The sequence below is a fragment of the Dendrobates tinctorius genome, unplaced genomic scaffold (genome assembly GCF_039654945.1).
Source record: "Dendrobates tinctorius isolate UK_male_01 unplaced genomic scaffold, ASM3965494v1 ptg000182l, whole genome shotgun sequence".
NCBI lineage: Eukaryota > Metazoa > Chordata > Amphibia > Anura > Dendrobatidae > Dendrobates > Dendrobates tinctorius.
The window spans coordinates 3,294,574-3,309,129 of NW_027361849.1; the positions used below are offsets into that span (position 1 = coordinate 3,294,574).

At 44.1% G+C, this 14,556-nt stretch overlaps 1 protein-coding gene across 6 annotated transcripts in view; it reads right to left on the reverse strand.

Moving 5' to 3' along the window:
* Window positions 1-14,556, reverse strand: part of KALRN (kalirin RhoGEF kinase) — a 256,773-nt gene that overhangs the window by 46,311 nt on the left and 195,906 nt on the right. For 5 of the 6 annotated variants that reach the window (XM_073551935.1, XM_073551934.1, XM_073551936.1 and 2 more), the window contains one exon: window positions 13,588-14,483. In XM_073551935.1, the coding sequence (XP_073408036.1) occupies window positions 14,232-14,483 (252 nt within the window). In that variant the 3' untranslated portion in view covers window positions 13,588-14,231. Of the gene's footprint in view, window positions 1-2,401; window positions 2,404-2,698; window positions 2,803-13,587; window positions 14,484-14,556 lie in introns of those variants that run through there. The other variant, XM_073551939.1, reaches the window with a different exon arrangement.

Here is a 14,556-nt window from a genome sequence, read left to right on the forward strand (position 1 = left end):
CTGTGTACATACATTACTGATCCTGAGTTACCTCCTGTATTATACTCCAGAGCTGCACTCACTGTGTATATACATTACAGTACTGATCCTGAGATACGCCCTCTGTTATACATCAGCAGAATAGTGAGTGCAGCTCTGGAGAGCATATAAGAGATGTGCAGTCAGTGATGTAATATATATATTTCCAGGGACTCGGCCATTTATGGAGATTTATTCGGTATAGGACCTGCAGTTTTGGTGCAGACCCTTTATATTTACATGGGGGGGGGAGGGGGGAGGCACTGATTTTGGAGAAGCATGGTCCATGGATGCAGCCGGGGAGATGACTAGAATCATTACAGGACACAATAGGTGTGGGGTGACAGAAGCCAGGACATGTAGGAGCAGCGTCCATGCATCCGCTCCGCTCACACTGAAGCACATGCGAGGGAGACCGATAGATTTCTGGGAAATGGTAACAGTGGACACAGCGTTTACTGGAGACGACGTAGCGACCACCATGTTCTGCATCTGGACACGGGACATGAGGGGAGGACAATGTAACGTCAGGAAGGTCTGCTGCACAGGGGTCAGTTGTCCGCGGGGGTTGGATTTGCTCACATGGTGACCTCCTCATCATTAACCCCTCACATGCCCGGGACATCACATCAGTCTGTTAGAATCTTCTTTATCACTGAGTTCACGTCTCAGTCGCTAACCTGTCGTACAGTGCCTTGCAAATGTATTCGCCCCCCTGGAACTTTTCAACCTTTTCCCACCTATCATGCTTCAAACATAAAGATACCAAATGTAAATTTTTGGTGAAGAATCGACAACAAGTAGGACACAATTGTGAAGTTGAATGAAATGTATTGGTTATTTTAAATTTTTGTGCAAATGCAAAAACTGAAAAGTGGGGCGTGCAGTATTATTCGGCCCCTTTACTTTCAGTGCAGTAAACTCGCTCCAGAATCTCATTATGGATCTCTGAATGATCCAATGTTGTCCTAAATGACTAATGATGATAAATATAATCCACCTGTGTTCAATCAAGTCTCCGTATAAATGCACCTGCTCTGTGATAGTCTCAGGGTTCTTTTTGATGCACAGAGAGCATCATGAAGACCAAGGAACACAACAGGCAGGTCCGTGATACTGTTGTGGAGAAGTTTAAAGCCGGCTTTGGATACAAAATAATTTCCAAAACTTTAACCATCCCAAGGAGCACTGTGCAAGCGATCATATTGAAATGGAAGGAGTATCATACCACTGCAAATCTACCAAGACCCGGCCGTCCCTCTAAACTTTCATCTCAAACAAGGAGAAGACTGATCAAAGATGCAGCCAAGAGGCCCATGATCACTCTGGATGAACTGCAGAGATCTACAGCTGAGGTGGGACAGTCTGTCCGTAGGACAACAATCAGTCGTACACTGCACAAATCTGGCCTTTATGGAAGAGTGGCAAGAAGGAAGCCATTTCTCAAAGATATCCATAAAAAGTGTAGTTTAAAGTTTGCAAGAAGCCACCTGGGAGACACTAAACATGTGGAAGAAGGTGCTCTGGTCAGATGAAACCAAAATCAAAATTTTTGGTAACAATGCCAAACGATATGTTTGGCGTAAAGGCAACACAGCTCATCACCCTGAACACACCATCCCTACTGTCAAACATGGTGGTGGCAGCATCATGGTTTGGGCCTGCTTTTCTTCAGCAGGGACAGGGAAGATGGTTAAAATTGATGGGAAGGTGGATGTAGCCAAATACAGGACCATTCTAGAAGAAAACCTGTTGGAGTCTGCAAAAGACCTGAGACAGGGACGGAGATTTGTCTTCCAACAAGACAATGATCCCAAACATAAAGCAAAATCTACAATGGAATGGTTCACAAATAAACGTATCCAGGTGTTAGAATGGCCAAGTCACAGTCCAGACCTGAATCCAATCGAGAATCTGTGGAAAGAGCTGAAAACTGCTGTTCACAAACGATCTCCATCCAACCTCACTGAGCGCGAGCTGTTTGCCAAGGAAGAATGGGCGAGAATTTCAGTCTCTCGATGTACAAAACTGATAGAGACATACCCCAAGCGACTGCAGCTGTAATCGCAGCAAAAGGAGGCGCAACAAGATTTTAAGTTACAGGGGACGAATAATATTGCACGCCCCACTTTTCAGTTTTTGAATTTCCACAAAAATGTAAAATAACCAATAAATTTCGTTCAACTTCACAATTGTGTCCCACTTGTTGTTGATTCTTCACCGAAAATTTACATTTGGTATCTTTATGTTTGAAGCATGATATGTGGGAAAAGGTTGAAAAGTTCCAGGGGGCCGAATACTTTCGCAACGCACTGTACATCGCAGCACTACTCTTCCCATCACGATGGACACCATGACAGCGTCAGATCTGGCACACCGCCACTTCTGTTTTTCTGTTGCTATGACGATTCAGAAACCCAGAGATGACAGCGGAGACGTGAACTCAGCCCGTGTCAGCAGGATACCTGTTAACCCCCCGATGCCTGGAGGCCTCACACACCCTCTGCATGCAGTGACCGCTCGTGTCATATGCAGGGTAAATAATAGAACCGCACAGAGTGCCATGTACATGAGCGCCATGCAAAATCCTGCAGAAATGAAAAACAGAAATGGCATAAAACCTGCGTCCTGCAGGAGGAGCGGGATGTGGTGACGTGACCCGCGGGGTCCGGCTCCTTACTCACTTTCACCTTGCTGCCCAGACCCTCCATGGTTTTACACTGGCCGTTTGCCTCCTTGCCGTCCCGTTTTCTCATGCGGAGCGTGTGCCAAGAACATGACTTCCTGTTGTACCAAAAAACGCACCAATCAAATGGCAGAACTGAAATGAGAGTGAAGGCAGGGCGCCGTCCACACAGGGCAGGATCCTGCGGAGAAGCTCAGAGAACATATCAAGCACTCGTCATGCAGGGTAGCGGGTGGCGTACCTGGTATATGGATATATACTTACACACACGAGCAGAAAATAGGAAGACAAGATACAAAATATCAGAGCCCCCAGCAACCAATCACACAGCAGCGCACTGCCCCTTGGACAGGTTTGGGGGGATTTATGGCTGTCAGTCCTGTCCGTTATATCAAGCTACTGAATTGTTTCCCCTGATTCCAGGTTATGGGGGGCACATCCACACGTATCATACTGTGCCATGTGAACATTGTCCAAAAGGTGCAGATCAAATCTGACAACACCCCAATGACCGGAGAATGTGAAATCACTGGAAACAATGCGGCTACGGCCTGGAGGAGGAAAGTATTCACACCCCAGAAGTATAAACCTCCTGCAAGAAACATCACATGTAATACCATCAGTGCCAGGGCCTGGAATTAGAATAATATGGCAGCCGTCACCTGACTGGCGTGTAAAGGAAGGACATGGATCTCATGCCATACGTCTCCTGCTTTATCTGGACTGATCACATAGTACCGTGTCATGGCGGCTCATCCAGCAGCGGGTTTCCTACGCCCAGCACCTCATCACCTCCTGGTCATGGCAGGCGTCTACTGTGTCACCTAATGTCTTAAACATCTTAGAATCATTTGGAGTCTCATCATACATTGAGCCCTGCTACTTTGTCACTTCATCATGTCTTCTAGGAACTACCGTACATTTTATACAATATAATCTTACGTCATTTGACCTAGAACCTCCTCATCTCACCCCATGTGTCCTAGGACATCATTATCTTATGGCAGGGGTGGGGAACCTCAGGCCCCCGAGCCATTTACGGCCCTCGATGACCTTTTATCAGGCCCCCGGGCAGATTCTCAGGGACTGCAGTGCTTGGGCAGGGAGTTGTGTTTTGATTGACACCAACTTATTAATTTCTTCTAGCTCTGTTAGCACACACACGCAGTGTTCACTACTGAACACTGAAGTGCATGCAATGAAAGATTAAAGTCCTGGCACCAGTGCCAGAGTCAGGATGTACTTTGTGGGCGGAGTTTGTACGGCCCCCCGAAGGATGGAATAAATATCCAAATGGCCCTTGGAAGAAAACAGATTCCCCACCCCTGTCTTATGGTGTCTGTCCTAGAACCTCCTCAGCTCACCATAATTACATCATCCTTGTGGCACCACCTTCTACAGCCTGCTCTTACACAGCCTTCATGATCTGAGTCAGTCGACATTGTGGTTCCCAATAGGTTATTTCCCAGCCTAAGCTCTCCCCATGTCCTAGATCCTCCTCATCTATTAGCATATGTCCTATGTCCTAGATCTTCACCATGTATTTCCATATGTCCTAGATACTTCTCATGTATCTCCATGTTCTGGATCCTCATGTATCAGCATATGTCCTAGATCCTCACCGAGTATCTCCATATTTCCTAGATTCCGACCATGTATCTCCATATGTCCCAGATCCTCACCATGTATCTCCATATGCCCTAGATCCTCACCATGTATCTCCATATGCTCTAGATCCTCACCATGTATCTCCATATGCCCTAGATCTTCACCATGTATCATCTCCATATGTCCTAGATTCTGACCATGTATCTCCACATGCCCTAGATCCTCCTCATGTATTTAAAAAAAGTCCTAGATCCTCACCAAGTATCTCCATATGTCCTAGATCCTCACCAAGTATCTCCATATGTCCTAGATCCTCACCAAGTATCTCCATATGTCCTAGATCCTCACCAAGTATCTCCATATGTCCTAGATCCTCACCAAGTATCTCCATATGTCCTAGATCCTCACCAAGTATCTCCATATCTCCTAGATTCTGACCATGTATTTCCATATGCCCTAGAGATCCTCACCAAGTATCTCCATATGCCCTAGATCCTCACCAAGTATCTCCATATGTCCTAAATCCTCACCAAGTATCAGCATATGTCTTAGATCCTCACCAAATATCTCCACATGTCCTAGATCCTCACCATGTATCTCCATATACCCTAGATCCTCACCAAGTATCAGCATATGTCTTAGATCCTCACCAAATATCTCCACATGTCCTAGATCCTCACCATGTATCTCCATATGCCCTAGATCCTCACCAAGTATCAGCATATGTCTTAGATCCTCACCAAATATCTTCATATGTCCTAGATCCTCACCATGTATATCCATATGCCCTAGATCCTCACCAAGTATCTCCATATGTCATAAATCCTCACCAAGTATCTCCATATGCACTAGATCCTCAACAAGTATCTCCATATGCCTTAGATCCTCCTCCTGTATTTCCATATGTCCTAGATCCTCCTCATGTAACACCATATGTCCTAGATCTTCACCATGTATTTCCATATGTCCTAGATACTTCTCATGTATCTCCATATGTCCTGGATCCTCACCGAGTATCTCCATATTTCCTAGATTCCGACCATGTAGTTCCATATGTCCTAGATCCCCACCATGTATCTCCATATGCCCTAGATCCTCACCATGTATCTCCATATGCCCTAGATCCTCACCATGTATCTCCATATGCCCTAGATCTTCACCATGTATCATCTCCATATGTCCTAGATTCTGACCATGTATCTCCACATGCCCTAGATCCTCACCATGTATCTCCATATGCCCTAGATCCTCCTCATATATTTAAAAAAGTCCTAGATCTTTACCATGTATTTCCATATTCCCTAGATCCTCACCAAGTATCTCCATATGTCATAAATCCTCACCAAGTATCTCCATATGTACTAGAACCTCAACAAGTATCTCCATATGCCTTAGATCCTCCTAATGTATTTCCATATGTCCTAGACAGGGCTGTGGAGTCGGAGTTGTGGAGTCGGTGCTCATTTTGGTGGAGTCAGTATAAAATGGACCGACTCCTAAAATATATAATAAATTGGGTACAGTAGTTCAATGCAGAATGTGCTGAATATTTTTTCATAGGAATTTGGGAAAGTTATGAAATGTCCTATAAATGGCTGTTCTATTCCTGATCTAAGGCTACATTCACACACAGCGTTTTTTGAGGATACGTTTTTCAGTTGCAAAAGCAGCAGATCAGCTTTTTAAAAAAAACCGCATCACCTGAAAGGTTTTTGAGCTCATAGATAATGTTTTCAATAGAGCAGATTTCTAATCTGCTTTTGCTATCTATATATCCATTTATCCATATCTGTCTATTATTATTATTATTATTATTTATTGTTATATCCATATCATATCTCTACCAAAAAGAATGAAAGCCGGATAGCACACAGACTAACACTCCTTTTTTTTTAGCACCAGTCAGGTACACCTCATAGCTGCCCAAAAGGACGCCCAGGACAGGCATTGCTCGTCTTCAGTAACATCAACATCAACTGATATCAACTGGTGTTTTCCCCTCAAGCTTTAAACATGCCTCTATCACACCTATCCTCAAAAAGCCCTCTCTTGACCCATCCTCTGTATCTAGCTATCGCCCTATATCACTTCTCCCCTATGCCTCCAAGCTACTGGAACAACACGTCTACCTTGAACTGTCCTCAGGGCCGGCCTGAGAGATTACGGCGCCCTAGGCGAAACTATTTTGTTGCGCCCCTACTATTCTTGGCAGTAGATGAAAACTTGGGATATAAATTTAGGAGCAAAATAAACCACAACAACAATGATTAATTAACTCTCTCCTAACTCTGTAATCTGAGAAGTTGTATAGGACAAATATATACAAAGTAATCAATAACACAAAACAAAAGCGACCATAGGTAATTAAAATTTTTGTTTCCTTGCCTTTTTTTTTTTTTTTTTTAAAGGATGACACTAAGTCACAGAGATTAATTTGTTTAGCAACTTCAGATTCTATCGAAATTGTTGCCAACCCAACCAACCTCTCTTGCGTCATATTTGCCCTTAAATATGTACACTTTTCTTTCCATCCCTAAAACTTTTTGCCTTTTGAAAAGATTTTTTATAATTTTTTCTATTTTTTCTCTGGCGCCCCCTTTGGGTCGGCGCCCTAAGCGGCCACCTAGTTCGCCTATACGTTCGGGCCGGCCCTTAACCGCCAAGAGCAAGCGACACTACTCTGTCCTCCTCCTCCTGGACCTGTCGGCTGCCTTTGACACAGTGGACCATTCCCTATTACTACAGACCCTCTCATCTCTTGGCATCACAGACTTGGCCCTATCCTGGATCTCATCATACCTAACAGACCGGACATTCAGCGTCTCCCACTCACACACCACCTCCTCACCTCGCCCCCTATCTGTCGGAGTCCCACAAGGTTCAGTCCTAGGGCCCCTGCTCTTCTCCATTTACACCTTTGGCCTGGGACAGCTCATAGAATCTCATGGCTTTCAGTATCATCTCTACGCTGATGACATACAGATCTACATCTCTGGACCAGATATCACCTCCCTACTAACCAGAATCCCTCAATGTCTGTCCACTATTTCATCCTTCTTCTCCGCTAGATTTCTGAAACTCAACATGGACAAAACAGAATTCATCATCTTTCCCCCATCTCACGTGACCCCCTCAACGAACCTATCCATTACAGTAAATGGCTGCCCACTCTCCCCAGTCCCACAAGCTCGCTGCCTCGGGGTAATCCTTGACGCTGATCTCTCCTTCAAACCACATATCCAAGCCCTTTCCGCTTCCTGCCGACTTCAACTCAAAAATATTTCACGAATCCGTTCATTCCTCAACCAAAAATCTGCAAAAACCCTAGTCCATGCCCTCATCATCTCTCGCCTTGACTACTGCAACCTCCTGCTCTGTGGCCTCCCCTCTAACACTTGCACCCCTCCAATCTATTCTAAACTCTGCTGCCCGACTAATCCACCTGTCCCCCCGCTATTCCCCAGCTTCTCCCCTCTGTCAATCCCTTCACTGGCTCCCAATTGCCCAGAGACTCCATTACAAAACCCTAACCATGACATACAAAGCCATCCACAACCTGTCTCCTCCATACATCTGTGACCTCGTCTCCCGGTACTTTCCTGCACGCAACCTCCGATCCTCACAAGATCTCCTTCTCTACTCCCCTCTTATCTCCTCTTCCCACAATCGCATACAAGATTTCTCTCGCGCATCACTCCTACTCTGGAACTCTCTACCACAACATATCAGACTCTCACCTACCATCGAAACCTTCAAAAAGAGCCTGAAGACCCACCTCTTCCGACAAGCCTATAACCTGCAGTAACCACCGATCGATCAAACCGCTGCATGACCAGCTCTACCCTCGCGTACTGTATTCTCACCCATCCCTTGTAGATTGTGAGCCTTCGCGGGCAGGGTCCTCTCTCCTCCTGTACCAGTTATAACTTGTATTGTTTAACATTATTGTACTTGTTTTTATTATGTATACCCCTCCTTACATGTAAAGCGCCATGGAATAAATGGCGCTATAACAATAAGTAATAATAATAATAGTTGGAATATATAGACTGCATTCATCACCACATCTTCTTAAGGTGCAGGCTTTATTTTCAAGTGTACGGGTGTGAAGTATGAGGCTTTGCAGCAGCTGAGGTGTGCAGTATGAGGTTCTGCGGAACAGTATGAGGTTCTGCCCCCCCCCCAGGTTTGATCCTGGCTACGCCCATAGTGTGAATGTAGCCTGAGGATCTAGGCTTTATCTTAGCCGAGATAAGTCATAGAGTGTGTGTGTGTGTGTGAGTGTGTATGTGTATATATATATATATATATATATATATATATATATATATATATATATATATATATATATATATATATATATATATATACACACACACACACACACACACCAAAAGTTTGGACACACCTTCTCAATCAAAGCGTTTTCTTTATTTTCATGACTATGAAAATTGTAGATTCACTCTGAAGGCGTCAAAACTATTAATTACCACATGTGGAATTATATAATTAACAAAAAAGTGTGAAACAACTGAAAATACTGTATGTCTTATATTCTAGGTTCTTCAAAGTAGCCACCTTTTGCTTTGATTTCTGCTTTGCACACTCTTGGCATTCTCTTGATGAGCTTCAAGAGGTAGTCACTGGAAATGGTCTTCACTTCACAGGTGTGCCCTGTCAGGTTTAATAAGTCGGATTTCTTGCCTTATAAATGAGGTTGGGACCATCAGTTGTGTTGTGCAGAAGTCTGGTGGATACACAGGTGATAGTCCTACTGAATAGACTGTTAGAATTTGTATTATGGCAAGAAAAAAGCAGCTGAGTAAAGAAAAACGAGTGGCCATCATTACTTTAAGAAATGACGGTTAGTCAGTCCGAAAAATTGGGAAAACTTTGAAAGTGTCCCCAAGTGCATTGGCAAAAACCATCAAGCGCTACAAAGAAACTGGCTCACATGAGGACCGCCCCAGGAAAGGAAGACCAAGAGTCACCTCTGCTGCGGAGGATAAGTTCATCCGAGTCACCAGCCTCAGAAATCGCAGGTTAACAGCAGCTCAGAATAGAGACCAGGTCAATGCCACACAGACTTCTAGCAGCAGACACATCTCTACAACAACTGTTAAGAGGAGACTTTGTGCAGCAGGCCTTCATGGTAAAATAGCTGCTAGGAAACCACTGCTAAGGACAGGCAACAAGCAGAAGAGACTTGTTTGGGCTAGAGAACACAAGGAATGGACATTAGACCAGTGGAAATCTGTGCTTTGGTCTGATGAGTCCAAATTTGAGATCTTTGGTTCCAACCACCATGTCTTTGTGCGACGCAGAAAAGGTGAATGGATGGACTCTACATGCCTGGTTCCCGCCGTGAAGCATGGAGGAGGAGGTGTGATGGTGTGGGGGTGCTTTGCTGGTGACCCTGTTGGGGATTTATTCAAAATTGAAGGCATACTGAACCAGCATGGCTACAGCATCTTGCAGCGGCATGCTATTCCATCCGGTTTGTGTTTAGTTGGACCATCATTTATTTTTCAACAGGACAATGGCCTCAAACACACCTCCAGGCTGTGTAAGGGCTATTTGACCAAGAAGGAGAGTGATGGGGTGCTACGCCAGATGACCTGGCCTCCACAGTCACCAGACCTGAACCCAATCGAGATGGTTTGGGGTGAGCTGGACCGTAGAGTGAAGGCAAAAGGGCCAACAAGTGCTAAGCATCTCTGGGAGCTCCTTCAAGACTGTTGGAAGACCATTTCTGGTGACTACCTCTTGAAGCTCATCAAGAGAATGTCAAGAGTGTGCAAAGCAGTAATCAAAGCAAAAGGTGGCTACTTTGAAGAACCTAGAATATAAGACATATTTTCAGTTGTTTCACACTTTAATTATATAATTCCACATGTGTTAATTCATAGTTTTGATGTCGTCAGAATGAAACTACAATTTTCATAGTCATGACAATAAAGAAAACTCTTTGAATGAGAAGGTGTGTCCAAACTTTGGTCAGTACCGTATACATGTATACAGTGTATTACATATTTACAATTTATTACAGTTTTTTGTGTTCTAAAGTTGTATTCCAATAAATAGATATTATGTTCTATCTAAATATCTTGATTATTGGATCATAGAAATGATTAAATGTCTGGTGTTCACATTGTACTACAATAAATGTTTCACTTAAATATAAGCAATATATGTGGGAGTCGGAGTCGTGGAGTCGGTGTAAGGGAAATTGAGGAGTCGGAGTCGCAGGTTTGGCTTACCGACTCCACAGCCCTGGTCCTAGATCCTCCTCATGTAACACCATATGTCCTAGATCTTCACCATGTATTTCCATATTCCCTAGATGCTCAGCAAGTATCTCCATATGCCCTTGATCATCACCAAGTATCTCCATATGTCCTAGATCCTCACCAAGTATCTCCATATATCTTAGATCCTCACCAAGTATCTCCATATGTCCTAGATCCTGACCATGTATCAGCAAATGTCCTAGATCCTCACCAAATATCTCCATACGTCCTAGATCCTCATCATGTATATCCATATGTCCTAGATCCAGACCATATATCTCCATATGCCCTACATCCTCACCAAGAATCTCCATATGCCCTAGATCCTCACCAAGTATCTCCATATGCCCTAGATCCTCACCAAGTATCTCCATATGCCCTAGATCCTCACCAAGTATCTCCATATGTGGTAGATCCTCACCAAGTATCTCCATATTTCCTAGATTCTGACCATGTATTTCCATATGCGGTAGAGATCCTCACCAAGTATCTCCATATGCCCTAGATCCTCACTAAGTATCTCCATATGTCCTAGATCCTGACCATGTATCTCCATATGCCCTACATCCTCCTCATGTATCAGCATATGTCTTAGATCCTCACCAAATATCTCCATATGTCCTAGATCCTCACCATGTATATCCATATGCCCTAGCCCTATATGCCCCAAGTATCTCCATATGTCATAAATCCTCACCAAGTATCTCCATATGCACTAGATCCTCAACAAGTATCTCCATATGCCTTAGATCCTCCTCATTTATTTCCATATGTCCTAGATCCTCCTCATGTAACACCATATGTCCTAGATCTTCACCGAGTATCTCCATATTTCCTAGATTCCGACCATGTATCTCCATATGTCCTAGATCCTCACAAAGTATCTCCATATATCTTAGATCCTCACCAAGTATCTCCATATGTCCTAGATCCTGACCATGTATCAGCATATGTCCTAGATCCTCACCAAATATCTCCATACGTCCTAGATCCTCATCATGTATATCCATATGTCCTAGATCCAGACCATATATCTCCATATGCCCTACATCCTCACCAAGTATCTCCATATGCCCTAGATCCTCACCAAGTATCTCCATATGCCCTAGATCCTCACCAAGTATCTCCATATGTCCTAGATCCAGACCATATATCTCCATATGCCCTACATCCTCCTCATGTATCAGCATACGTCCTAGATCCTCACCATGTATCTCCATATGCACTAGATCCTCACCAAGTATCTCCATATGTCCTAGATCCTCACCAAGTATCTCCATATGTCCTAGATCCTCACCATGTATCAGCATATGTCCTAGATCCTCACCAAATATCTCCATACGTCCTAGATCCTCATCATGTATATCCATATGTCCTAGATCCAGACCATATATCTCCATATGCCCTAGATCCTCACCAAGTATCTCCATATGCCCTAGATCCTCACCAAGTATCTCCATATGTCCTAGATCCAGACCATATATCTCCATATGCCCTACATCCTCCTCATGTATCAGCATACGTCCTAGATCCTCACCATGTATCTCCATATGCACTAGATCCTCACCATGTATCTCCATATGCACTAGATCCTCACCAAGTATCTCCATATGTCCTAGATCCTCACCAAGTATCTCCATATGTCCTAGATCCTCACCAAGTATCTCCATATGTCCTAGATCCTCACCAAGTATCTCCAGATGTCCTAGATCCAGACCATATATCTCCATATGCCCTACATCCTCCTCATGTATCAGCATACGTCCTAGATCCTCACCATGTATCTCCATATGCACTAGATCCTCACCATGTATCTCCATATGCACTAGATCCTCACCAAGTATCTCCATATGTCCTAGATCCTCACCAAGTATCTCCATATGTCCTAGATCCTCACCAAGTATCTCCAGATGTCCTAGATCCTCATCAGGTATGTTAGATCCTGTCCATGCATCTCCATATTTCCTAGATGTTCCCCCTCTTGTCTTTCACAGATTATCCCTACGTCTCAGTCTTCACCACCACATCTTCTACAGCCACCTCAGCATCTCGCTTTTCTAGGTCAGCGCTACAATGCGTCTCATCCCTCCCACCTCCTTCCTGTCTAGAGGTTCCACGTTCTGGATATCAGCCAGGTGATGTTTGCCAGTGCGGACACATCTGGACGTGGAGTTTTGATGCAAACACCATGAACGGTGCATCATGAGCCGATCAGAGACTTGAATGTTATATCTTTACAGTAAATCATAACTGTGCAAGCAGAAGATCAGTGGTGACATCAGGAGGTGACTCTTCCAACACATAGTATTAACACTTCAAGTACAGATATGTCAGAATCCCCCCAGCTGTACATGGCGTCCTGCATCATCTAGAACAGGGATCGGCAAATTACAACTCCCAACATACTGCAACAGTGTTAACACGCTGTCGCTATTAGGAAATGCTGTGGGTTGCAGTGTCAAAGGATGCAGACCCCTAATCTAGAATTTCAAGACTTAAAAGGGGTCCTCCAGGACGATGCAAAGAAGGCAAAATTATCAGAGGTCGGACAATGGTAAGAAGGCCTCGTGACATGTTGATTCTGGAGGGCGGGGGGTTGCATGGGTTCTGCTTATAGACCTGCACTAAATTGGGGGTAAGAGGTGTAATTTACATGATCCTGGACAAGCCCTTTAAGAACACAAGTACAATATGTAGTGAGAGTTCCCACCATGAGCTGAACATCCCACAGAAGGGGCGCAGCTATAGGGGGTGCAGGAGTCCCGGGTCACAGAATCAGGCTCCATGGCCCATGATATTTGGGGTCCTGGTCCAGAGAGAACATCAGGGCTCAGGAGTTTCACGTTTCCTTTTGCCACAGAATTATTGCATGTTAATAAATTCACATTATAATTGCAGAAAATTCACAAATTCCAAATAAATAAAATAAAAAAAAAGACAAAAATAAATTAAAAAATCCGCAAAAGATAAAACGCTGGTGCCTGGTGACATGTTGATCCTGGTGAAAATTTATTTTACATATTTAAAATAGTACATTTAAAATTATTAGTTACAATACAGGTACAATGATGACCATTGTGACTAGCATCATATTGCACGATCTGACGGCATCGATAGGACTGAGGTTTCTTTTTTTCTCTCTTTTTTCTTTTTAAATAGTGCAAAATACTTTATACAGGAATGTACTGGGGGCGCGGCGCAAAACAAAATATCTTACAGGTTTACCGTGAACATATATTAAAATAATCAGAAAATAAAGTCCAAAAAAAAAAGGGAAGATAACGACAGCTGTACATAGAAATTGCCACAGACAACAGAATAAATCTCCTCGTCGAGGAGCCTGGCTCAGTCCCACACAGTCCTATCAGCAATTTACAGTATGGCAACATGGCACGTAGTCCGGTCCGGGGCCGTCCGCGCTCTGCATCGGGAGCGGCGTCATCTATACAGAACTTGTCTTTACCATTTCTGTACAATTATTAACAAAAAAACCTAAAAAGAAATAAAAATAAGGAGCGTCCCGCGTGGCGCTGGCTGCGCCGCAGGCTCCATATTCATCTCTTCTTCCAAAAGCTGTGAAACAAACCAGCAGAAATTCCCTATAATCCACACACGGCGCCGGGCAGCACTTACTTGATGCTTCTGTCGTTACTGTCAGCAGAAGGTTTAGTAATTTGCCCCAAAATAGAGCCAGGGATCCAGCCTTCGGCCGCCGGCGACTGCTCGTTGGACGGCCGGTAGACCAGGAACATGTTCTGCTGGTTGACGGCCAGAACTTGTACAACCTCCCCTTGGTAGACACAAATCTCGTTCTCCTTCAGTGCATAGTAGTCTTGGATAACAGCCATGGAGGTGGTCCCGTTACACCCGGCCAGCTCGTTCTGCGGGGGTGGAGCAGGAGGGAAGGGTTAATCAATAGCACTCAGAGGAGAAACGATCATCATCCCCCTAGAG